This window comes from Theobroma cacao, chromosome 5 (assembly GCF_053813885.1).
Source record: "Theobroma cacao isolate CCN51 chromosome 5, ASM5381388v1, whole genome shotgun sequence".
In the NCBI taxonomy this organism is placed as follows: Eukaryota; Viridiplantae; Streptophyta; class Magnoliopsida; order Malvales; family Malvaceae; genus Theobroma; species Theobroma cacao.
The window spans coordinates 10,480,521-10,492,836 of NC_142643.1; the positions used below are offsets into that span (position 1 = coordinate 10,480,521).

Sequence of the window (12,316 nt, forward strand, 5' to 3'; positions counted from 1 at the left end):
AAGTGTCCGAGACTCTCTCTGATATAGGATTAGATGATGACATGAAGTTGATGGTGGCTACGAGATTATTAGAGAAGAGGGCTCGTACTTGGTGGAATTCGGTGAAGTTTCGTTCCGCTACTCCTCAGACATGGTCCAATTTTCTCAGGGAATTCGATGGTCAGTATTTCACTTATTTCCATCAAAAAGAAAAGAAGAAAGAATTTCTGAGTTTGAAACAGGGAAATCTAACTGTAGAGGAGTACGAGACTCGTTTTAACGAGTTGATGTTATATGTGCCGGATCTGGTGAAATTTGAGCAGGATCAGGCCAGCTATTTCGAGGAAGGGCTCCGTAATGAGATTAGAGAGCGAATGACAGTGATTGGTAGGGAGCCACATAAGGAGGTGGTACAGATGGCTTTACGGGCTGAGAAGCTCGCGGCTGAGAATAGAAGGATTCGGACTGAGTTTGCAAAAAGGAAGAATCCTGGTATGTCTTCCAGTCAGCCAGTAAAAAGAGGCAAGGACTCAGCGACTTCAGGGAGCACTACTTCTGTTTCCGTGACATCTCCTCGACCTCCATTTCCACCATCACAGCAGAGACCTTCGAGGTTTAGCAGATCTGCTATGACTGGTTCTGGGAAGAGTCTCGGAGGTTCTGACAGATGCAGAAATTGTGAGAATTATCATAGTGGGCTATGTAGAGGGCCAACAAGATGTTTCCAATGTGGACAGACGGGTCACATTAGGAGTAATTGCCCACAATTAGGACGAGCCACTGTAGCTGCATCATCTCCACCAGCTCGCACTGATATACAGAGGAGAGATTCTTCTGGGTTACCACCGAGACAAGGAGTAGCCATACGGTCTGGTGTGGAGAGTAATACCTCGTCACATCCACCTTCGAGACCACAGACTCGTACCGCGACAAGAGTTTTTGCAGTGACAGAAGATGAGGCACGAGTCCGACTTGGAGCAGTGACAGGTACTATGTCTTTATTTGATAAAGATGCTTATGTTTTGATAGATTCTGGCTCAGATAGATCTTATGTGAGTACGACATTTGCATCAATTGTTGATAGAAACCTGTCACCATTAGAGGGAGAAATTGTAGTGCATACCCCTCTAGGAGAACAGTTGATTAGAAATACTTGTTATAGAGACTGTGGGGTAAGGGTAGGTGAGGAAGAATTTAGGGGTGACTTAATTCCTCTAGAGATCTTGGATTTTGATTTAATATTAGGTATGGACTGGTTAACTGCACATCGGGCGAACGTGGATTGTTTCCGAAAAGAAGTTGTTCTTCGAAATTCGGAGGGAGCAGAGATTGTGTTTGTAGGGGAACGTCGAGTATTACCATCTTGTGTAATCTCGGCCATCAAAGCTTCAAAATTAGTGCAAAAAGGGTATCCGACTTATTTGGCATACGTGATCGATACTTCAAAGGGGGAACCTAAGTTAGAGGATGTCCCAATAGTAAGTGAGTTTCCTGATGTATTTCCTGATGATTTACCGGGACTACCTCCTAATCGAGAGCTTGAGTTCCCTATTGATTTACTTTCGGGTACCGCACCTATTTCTATTCCTCCATATAGAATGGCTCCAGCAGAGTTGAAGGAACTGAAAGCCCAGTTGCAAGATTTGGTGGATAAAGGTTTCATTCGCCCTAGCATTTCTCCTTGGGGAGCACCAATCCTATTTGTAAAGAAGAAGGATGGCACTCTTCGATTGTGTATTGATTACCGTCAGCTGAACCGAGTGACCATCAAGAACAAATACCCTTTAACCCGGATAGATGATCTTTTTGATCAATTACGAGATGCTATGGTATTCTCTAAGATTGATTTGAGATCTGGGTACTATCAATTGAGGATTAAGGAGCAGGATGTACCCAAGACTGCCTTCAGGACGCGTTATGGGCATTATGAGTTTTTGGTGATGCCGTTTGGTTTGACTAATGCCCCGACAGTTTTTATGGATCTTATGAACAGGGTGTTCCATCCATACTTGGATAAGTTTGTGATAGTATTCATCGATGACATCCTTGTTTATTCGAAGAATGATGATGAACATGCTGCCCATTTGCGCATTGTGTTGCAAACTTTGCGCGAGACACAACTCTATGCCAAGTTCTCTAAATGTGAATTATGGTTGAAGGAAGTGGTTTTCTTGGGACATGTGGTGTCCGGAGCTGGAATTTATGTCGATCCCAAGAAGATTGAGGCAATCTTGCAATGGGGGCAACCGAGAACGGTAACTGAGATTCGTAGTTTCCTTGGCTTAGCCGGTTATTACTGGAGATTTGTTCAGGGATTTTCTTTGATAGCAGCTCCTCTGACTCATTTGACTCGTAAAGGAGTTAAGTATGAGTGGGATGATGTTTGTGAGAATCGATTTCAGGAGCTAAAGAACCGGTTAACCTCCGCTCCCGTTTTAACACTTCCTGTTAGTGGAAAAGAATTTGTGGTATACAGCGATGCATCTAAGTTGGGATTAGGGTGTGTGTTGATGCAGGATGAGAAAGTAATAGCTTATGCTTCCCGACAGTTGAAGAAGCACGAGACGAATTACCCTACTCATGACTTGGAGTTAGCAGCAGTAGTATTCGCATTGAAGATTTGGAGACATTATTTATATGGTGAGCGTTGTCGGATTTTTTCTGATCATAAAAGTTTGAAGTATTTGCTCACCCAGAAATAGCTTAACTTGAGACAGAGACGATGGTTGGAGTTGATTAAGGATTATGACTTAGTGATTGATTATCATCCGGGAAAAAGCAAATGTTGTAGCAGATGCCTTAAGCGTAAATCCTCATCGTCGTTAGCAACACTTCAAAGTTCTTATTTTCCGATGTTACTTGATATGAAATCTCTAGGGATCCAGTTGAATAATGGTGAGGATGGAACCCTACTTGCTAATTTCGTCGTGAGACCTTCATTGTTGAATCAGATAAGAGAATTGCAGAAATCTGATGATTGGTTGAAACAGGAAGTTCAAAAGCTGCAAGATGGAGAAGCTAGTGAGTTTAGACTCAGCGATGATGGTACTTTGATGCTTAGAGACCGAATTTGTGTTCCTAAGGATGATCAGTTGAGACGAGCTATTTTGGAGAAAGCTCATTTTTCCGCCTACGCTTTACATCCCGGAAGCACCAAGATGTATCGGACTATTAAAGAAAGTTATTGGTGGCCGGGTATGAAACGAGACATAGTAGAGTTTGTAGCGAAATGTCTCACATGCCAACAGATCAAGGCGGATCATCAAAAACTGTCAAGTACTCTTCAACCTTTACCGATTCCTGAATGAAAGTGGGAACATGTGACTATGGACTTTGTATTGGGTTTTTCGCGGACACAAAGTGGGAAGGATGCTATTTGGGTGATTGTGGATAGATTGACTAAGTCCGCCCATTTCTTGGCTATCCATAGCACGTATTCTATTGAGAGGCTGGCAAGACTTTATATAGATGAGATTGTGAGATTACACGGAGTCCCAGTTTCTATTGTGTCAGATCGAGACCCTCGATTTACTTCTCGATTTTGGCCGAAATTTCAGGAAGCTCTTGGAACTAAATTGAGATTTAGTACTGCCTTTCATCCACAGACAGATGGTCAATCTGAGAGAACTATTCAGACCATGGAGGATATGTTACGGGCTTGTGTCATAGACTTTATCGGGAGTTGGGACAGACACTTGCCATTGGTGGAGTTTGCTTATAATAATAGTTTTCAGTCTAGTATTGGGATGGCACCATACGAGGCTTTGTATGGAAGGAAATGCCGAACTCCGCTCTGTAGGGATGAAGTAGGTGAGAGGAAATTGATGAATGTGGAATTGATTGATTTGACAAACGATAAGGTGAAAGTTATCCGAGAGCGATTAAAGATAGCTCAAGATAGGCAGAAGAATTATTCGGATAAACGAAGGAAAGATTTGGAGTTTGAAGTCGACGATAAAGTTTTTCTTAAGGTTTCTCCTTGGAAAGGTAATAATTTGAAATTTCCAAGTATTAAATCTTATTTGATTATACTATTGTGATAATTTGTGGTATTTATTGGATGATGAAAGGTGTGATTCGATTCGCGAAGAGGGGAAAGCTCAATCCAAGATACATTGGACCTTTTCGTATCATTGAAAGGATTGGGCCAGTGGCTTACAGACTTGAATTACCCCCAGAGTTAGATCGAATTCATAATGTCTTCCATGTCTCGATGTTGAAAAAGTATGTTCCCGATCCCTCTCACATTTTAGAGACACCTCCCATTGAGTTGCATGAGGATTTGAAGTTCGAGGTGCAGCCTGTACGTATTCTAGATCGAAAGGATCGAGTGCTAAGGAACAAGAGCATTCCAATGGTGAAAGTATTGTGGAAGAATGCTCGAATGGAGGAGATGACGTGGGAAGTCGAGAGCCAGATGAGAAACCAATATCCACATCTTTTATTCGAATCAGGTAAGTGAAATTTTGAGGTCAAAATTTTATTTTAACGGGGGTAGTGCTGTAAAGCCCAACCTTATAAAATACTATTCATGACATACATGTGATGATAGCATGATTGCATGCTAGGAGAGTCCTGAAAAATTTACAAAAGTCGGTATTGTACCTAGAGGTACAACAAAGTTTATTTAATCCTCGAACTAGATCAAATAGGAATTTTAAGGTGAGATTAAGAGTTTCACAGTTCATGGATGACTTAAAATGGTAATTTGGAGTTTGAGGATCAATTTGGAGTCAAATCGAAATTTTCACTAACTAGGGGTAAAATGGTCATTTGCCACTTAGGGACAAAATGGGAATTTTAGAAAAGATTTTTTTGACCCCATTTGACTTATTGGAGTATAATTTGACTTATTGGAGTATGATTTGAGGTTTAGAAGTGAAAAATTTTAATTTCGGTATAATTTGGAGTATAGGGGTAAAATGGTAATTTTGCCACCTTAGGGGCAAAATTGTAATTTTCCACCACCAGGATATTTTTTCCAGCACATGGTCTTCCTTTGTCTTCATCTTTGACCCTTAACTAAACATGTGGTGGAGATAAAATATTTAAATGTTTAAAATTTTAAAAACGGGCCAATGACATGATGCCATGTGTCATGCCTTTATTAATTTATTATTTTCCTTTTTAAAAGGCACAAAATCAGCCCATCTTCCACCCCATGGCCGGCCAAACCAGCAAGAAGAGAGAGAAAACAAAAACAAAACCCTAGAGAGAGAAAATCAAAGAAAAAGTGTGAATTTTCAAGGAAATTAAGTGAAAAAGGTGAGTTTTTTCTATTAAGCTTGAGTTTTCTTATTCCCAAGCATTTCTCTTTATTTTCCATGATTAAATTACATGTTTTCATGATGAATTCAATTCTGAAAAAATGGGTTAGGAGAGAGAAAGTTGTTGGATTTATTTGATTTTAATTTATGTTAGTGTTTTTAGTTAGTTTAGCATATTTAGAAACAAAACAACAAGAAAAGAATTTATTTTCTCCCCCAACCATTAATGGCTGAATTTACCATGTAGTGAGTGAGGATGAGTTTGATTTTATTCTAGGAGAATTGGTTAAGGAATGATGAATTATGAGCCTAGAAAAATAATGGGAATTTTCAGAGCAAAAATACGAATTTTTACCCACTAGGGGTATTTTCGTAATTTGCTGTTGGGACTGATAATTTGCACCACACTGAGGGACATTAAGTTAATTTGGGTGCAATTGAGGTATAGAAACTGAAAAGAATTAAATTGGAGTTTAAACGGACCCGTTAGGAATTTAATCGGGTGATAAGACGAATTAGGCCAATACCGGGTTTAGATAGTTACCAGTGCATTTTTGCATTCCATATCATGCATTGGTAGTCTAAATTAGTTTAATTTTGATTTAGTACCAACTTGGTGAAACTCTCGATTTTGTACTGTGTCAAGGTGGTGAGTCCTCCGATAAAGGCAAGGAAATTGCATCCGAGGACCAGTAGACAGAGTGCTTCGAAAGTCTGCATTCTAGACATTGTGAGTAAACTTACTGTCATTTTAATTATCTAGGGTGGTTTTTAGATGCTTTCATGAATTCTATGGAAAAATAAATTTAAAAAGATAAATTTTCATGTTTTATGAATAAATGAGTTTCAATGAAATTAAATTATAAATTGTTTTGAAATTAATAGTGATTTTGAAAAATAGAGTACACGGAGACTGTTAATTGTGGCAATTTGATTGTTTAAATTAACTGGCTTATGATAAATCGAGCATGATTGGCTAGTTGGCAATTGTATTGAAATGCGAATTGTTTGGTTACCTTGAAAAACTACGAATTACAAAATTGCCATATCATGTTATTGAGTTTTATTATATGGTGGATTATATATTAATTAATCACTGCAGTAGGGGGTTTCTGTGGACCAGCCTTTTAGAGGGGCATGGTAAACCCCATTATATTCTTACCTCGAACGGAGAGGCGCGTAGGGTATCTCCTGGGGTAAAGTTTAGGGTTCACTTCACGCTAAACCACCACGTGAGGGGGAACTCAGCCAACGCCAAGGAACGGCTATGTTTTCAAAACAAAAACATGATTTATGTGAAATGTGAATTTTAATAGCCTTGGCGGTCTCGGTAGGATGCCTCGGCCAAGGTGTCCCCGAGAATGGATTTATGGCACAAGCCTAGATTTTTATGAGATTCATAAGCCTTTTTACGTATTTTGAACGAGATGTGTTCTAATTGTATAACCCAGTTTATGATGATTTACTTTATTGTCTCCATGTACTCAACTCTAGATGTTTATGATGATGTCTGTTTACTCATGTGATTTGTGACTTAAGAACTTTGGGACTTTGAAATATGAATATATCAACATTTCATAAAAAAGATACGTTTGATTTTGAGCACGTGCATGAATAGCTTTATGCTTTAAAAAAAATTACATGGTTTCAAACTAAAATAGCATGGTTTGTTAAATACTCTTCCGTTAATGCTCGTTTCCTTCATCATCCCTCACTAGGTATTATGTACTCACTCTTTTTTTCTTATAAATTTCATGTTTTTGGTTTTTAGATCTCGAGTTAGATAAAGCTTAGCTTTGAGGTAAATCTTCTTTCAGCAACTTGGGTAGTTATTTACAAGCATTCACTAGCTATACCAACACCACTTAGCTGGGATCTGTTGTCTTGTTTTGTTTGTCTAGTTTGTCGTGTCCCTTTTTTGTTGTTCATAGATATGGGCATCACTATGTTCATATGTGTTGAAAGGTTGCAAAGTTATACTATGAATACATGAAACAATAGTTTGGTACATGGTTATGATGAATGGAATATAAGGTGTGTTTGAGTTATGGATGATGAATTTGTACATATGAATGATATGAATGTCATGCAAATATGCACAGGTTTGTAGGCTTGCGTGGGCCTTGTGGGCTACGTCCATTTGGCCTTCGCATTGGTCATGATCTGGTAATAAGACGTGACATAAGTTGTTTCTAAGGTGTCCTAAATTTGTTTTTCATTTTCACACATAAACACTTTATTAAAACTCACTAGCTCTTAAAGCATAAAGAAAAGTATTATAAGCTTTGCAATTTATTTGAATTAATTTCTTGTCTTTATCATCCCATTTTTTCCTAGAATTAATCATTATTTTGCCATATACCTCGTTACTTGGAAAATGTGGATCATTTAGTATGACATTCCAAACATCTAATTCCATAGATTGAATAAACATTTCCATACGTTTCTTTCAATAAGATTAGTTAACATTATAGCTTTCAAAGTGATCCCATGTTTTGAAATGACAGAAGAAAATGATCAAAATTTCATTTGTTTTGAAATATCAAGTCTAGGCATCTCTTAGCACTTTCAAATGAGTTTGAAAAGTAGAACTGTCACGACCCAAACCCAAGGTTTTGTGATCGGCGTACGAGTTGACAGGTGATGCCTGCGAGACCTAAACAAGCCTTAAAAATTTCAAATCATACACACATAGCCAAGTTTTTCTGAATCCACATATACATATAATATTTACATTTAAATACATCAACGTTTCCCTTTCGCACATAATTTATACACAATATTTAATACATTATCCATAAGGCCATACATTGACCAACAAAGTGGGTTCGTAGTTAACAACCTTTAACACAAGTTCAAATGGCACGTTGTGCCTACATACACAATAGCTAAACCAAACTCCAAATGCAGAAGCTCATGACAAACTCAGCGGAGTGGACATATCAGGATGGGGACTTAACAGATCCCAAAATTGGTTGGTCAATGGATGACCCTTGTCACATAATCCTATGACCTATTTATCTACACATGGTACAATAAAATGGATGAGTCATCTAATACTCAGTGAGGGGTGTAGATATATGAAACATATATATATATATATATATATATATATATATATTAGACAAATATATATTCACTATATATGCAACTAAATATTCTAGAAAACATATCCAATATTAGGGGTATATCAATCATCCTTGAAGAGTCTTCACAAGTAGTGTATATCACTAGGCTTATCGTTAAAGCCATTCAAAGTTATTCTCCATAGGCATACCTTAGTCATCGAAGTATCATAAAAAAATCAAATCGAATTTATATAAGCCTATCCATGGCTATGTCATATCACTCACAAATTCAATAACAATCATAGAATGGTCTTCCCCTAAACATCATCAAATCACGCATAGTGCTAATCGACGGAGTCAAATCACTTTCAAGGCTAAGCTACTAGTGGAGAATCAAATCACACATGTGCCAAGGCAATAAGCGGAGAATCAGAGTCATCATCTAGAGTAATCTCCCAATAGGTGACATCACTCGAAGTAGTCTCAGACGGGTGGCATCATAAATAGAGTCATCATCCAGAGTAATCTCAACAAATGGCCTTAAAGCCTTGGAAGCAAGAATCACAAGCGGGTCTAAACCACTATCGCTGAAATACCCCATACTTTGATATGATGATAAATAAAGCTTATCGGATGCTAATTGAGGCCAATTATAATGTTTAAATGTGATGGAAGACAAAAGGAGTAGTTTAGGATAAAATGATCAGCACGCGATAAAATAATAATAAAATAATAATATTTTATCATAGGAGAATTTGTAAGATAAAAGGGTAGTTCGGAAGTCAATTGAGACATAATAAGGTATTTTAGGTACCAAGGAGACAAGATAAAATTTTTAGAATAAAATAATATTAAAATATTAATATTTAGCTGGATGTCGAAATCAGTCATGAAGAAGGATCATATGGTTGATCCAAGTGGGGGAGAAGAAATACAAGTGAATTTTTGTAGAAATAAGCGACAAAAGTGAAATACGCATGTTTTGTTAAGTCGAACCAACGCGGATAAGTAAATATTTAAATATTGTGGTAATACCGCGTTGAGGTGTAATTTTTATATTTCGGTGGTACACGCACCGAGAAAGGAAGTTAGATGAAAATTTAAATTTTTAGACATATTAAAAGGATCGAATTTAACACATAAAAGTTAAAGGATATGTAGTGGAATTAGCGAGAGAAATAAAATGAACATAGAGTAAAATAATAATAGTATGCAAAAATAAAATAAAATATAAAAATATATATTAGAAGACCAACATGGGTAGCCGCCCATGTGGTCAATAAAACGAGTCAAAGACTCTTTACTTGGTTAAATGGAAGGGGCCGACCATGTGGAGCAAAAAGATGAAGGAAGAAAAAATTTTTGGAGGGGTTGGTCATGTGGAACAATGTGGAAGGTTCATGAAAGAATAAAATATGTATATATATATATATATATATATAATTGAATAAGCTAAGTAAAGAAGACAAAGAAGAAGAGAGAGGTCGGTTGTAAGAGAGAGTAAAAGAGAAACAAAAGAGCAAAGGAGAGAAAGAAGAAAAAAAAGAGCCGAGAGAGAAAGAAAAAAAAAAGGAAAAGAGAGCTGAGTTAAGGGGCCGATTTTGACAACATTTAAGAAGGAAAAGAGAGCCATTTAATGGCTGATTTTGGAGGCTGAAAAGAACTATTTTTCTGCTGATTTTGGGGGCCAAAAAGTGCAAAATTTTACAGCAAAATTTGAAGGTTGTAAGGTGCTATTTTAGTGGTTAATTGTTGTTGTTTTGGCTACTGATTTTTGGAGAGAAAAGTGCAGCTTAGCTGCTGAATTTTTGAGAAAAAATAGAGCAGCTTAGCTACTGATTTTGGAGCCAATATAAGCAGCTTTAGCTGCTGAAAAATTTAAAGATAAAAAGCAAGAAAATGTGGCTGGTGGAGAGAGGAAGAGAGTGAAACGATTTGTGCACGTGAAGAGAAGAAAAAGAAAGATAACAAGGGCTACTGGACGGTGGAAGAAAGAAAGAAAAGAAAAGAAAAGAAAAGAAAAGAAAAGAAAATAACAAGAAAGGAAAATGGGCATGGCCCAACAAGCAAGAAAAATGGACATGGTCCAATAAAGGAAGAATGGGCATGGTCTAATCAAAAAGAAATGGGAGAAGTCCATAAATAAGGACCCAAAAACACCAAAGGAAGAAAAGTCCAAAAGAAAAGGAAAGTGGAAACTTGGGCCAACCTAGCTTAATTGGGTAAAATTCTTTACTCTTCTCCATGACTTATTGTGAAATTGGACTATATGGAGGCTAGCTTATTTTATTTAATTATGCATTGATTAGTTGGTGATATGAAATAAATCTAAGTTGCTTAGAAGGTTGAAATAGGCACTTAGTACCATAAATAAGTTACCGGTGTTAATAATCTAAAGAATTACGTGCACGAAGGATGCAATTAATTATAGTAAAAAAATATATTAAGATGTGAATTACGTGAGTGGATTTATAATAGAATGAGAGAGAGAAGTGGAATTGATGCACTAAATATATTGGATTCAAATTGTTGTTAGGAAAGTTGTTGTGGGAGTGCGTTGAACGAAGTATAGGATTGGCAATTAGGAATAATTGTACGCATATACGAATCAATAGTGATGTAGAAATCCCGCTATTGTGAGGTGAGTAACCTTACCATCATTTTAATTATCTAAAGTATGTTTTTATTCGGTTTTGGCGAAATTTTATGAAAATGAGCTTTAATAGTAAATCTTTGTATTTTACAAACAAAATGTGCTTACATGAAAAGATTTTATAAATTATCTTGAAATTAAAAATTGATTTTGAAAAACAGAGTAATTGGAAACCATTTATTATGCTGTAAAATTTATGATTTGAATCGAATGGCTTATGACAATATTTGCATGAATGGTTGAATTGCTAAATGTGATGAAAATGCATGAATTATTGATTTTCCTTGAGAGGCTGTAAAATAAAATAATTGCCATGTCATGCTATTGCAAATTTTATTGAATTGGTGGATTATATATTAATTAATCACTGCAGTAGAGGGTTTCTGGGGACCAGCCTTTTAGAGGGGCACGGTAAACCCCATTATATTCTTACCTCGAACGGAGAGGCGAGTAAGATATCTCCTGGGGTAAAGCTTAGGGTTCACTTCACGTCAAACCACCACGTGATGGGGAACTCAGCCAACGCCAAGGAACGACTATGTTTTTAAAACGAAATAAAAATATGTTTTACGTGTATACGAAATTTTTAATAGCCTTGGTGGGCTCGAGTGTACGCCTCTGATCAAGGTGTCATCGAGTACTATTTGATGGCATGAGCCAAATGTTTATGAAAGTCATAAGCCTTAATGAGAAATTAAATGAAATACAACCATTTGCATAGGTTGGGATAAATTTTCAAATTGTTAAATACGTAATATGATGGGATATTTTGATTGTCTCATTTTACTCGGCTTTAGCTGATTTAAATGATGTTTGTTTACTCACTGGGATTTTATAATCTCACCACCCTCATTTCTACCTATTTCAGGCTCAGAGTAGGCTGTAGATAACTGATTCCATCGAGGGCTTCCATTGGACTTGCTTCCTCCAAACTGTAGGTTCACAGTTTTCCTTGTAGTTATTTGTGGGTCCACTTAATATTGTAAATTTAAATTAATTTAAATACTCTAGTTTATTGCGTTACAGTATGAATGAATTTATTTTGTTTTTACGTTTTAAAAAGTATTTACGTATAACTCTCAAAATTACTGTTTATATAAGAAAATAAAATATTTTATTGAATATTTTGTTTTATCATCTTACTATATTCAAATAATTATAATTTCATTTTAAATAAAGGTTTTAGATATTTAAACTTATTTTTGATTATGAATAAGGAGTTTTGTACTCGTACACTATATTTTAACTGGTTTCGAGAATTGTGAGAAAAAATGATCAAAATGCCCCTGTGAGACAAAATTTTTTTTTTTTATTGTTTGATTTGGAATTAGGTTATAACCTATCAAAAC

The 12,316-nt window shown here is 36.5% G+C and overlaps 1 protein-coding gene across 2 annotated transcripts; it reads left to right on the forward strand.

The window, feature by feature from the left end:
- Positions 1 to 39: 39 nt before the first annotated feature.
- On the forward strand, positions 40 to 11,940 carry LOC148762427 (uncharacterized). 2 transcript variants are annotated; one of them, XM_088806830.1, is made up of 3 exons: positions 40 to 966; positions 5,893 to 5,976; positions 11,836 to 11,940. In XM_088806830.1, exons 1-2 carry the CDS (start codon positions 42 to 44, stop codon positions 5,940 to 5,942), a joined length of 975 nt encoding a protein of 324 aa, XP_088662956.1. In that variant the 5' UTR covers positions 40 to 41; the 3' UTR covers positions 5,943 to 5,976; positions 11,836 to 11,940. The 2 variants fall into 2 exon arrangements, with proteins under 2 accessions (XP_088662956.1, XP_088662955.1); XM_088806829.1 differs by lacking the exon at positions 11,836 to 11,940 and adding an exon at positions 7,018 to 7,174.
- Positions 11,941 to 12,316: the final 376 nt, after the last annotated feature.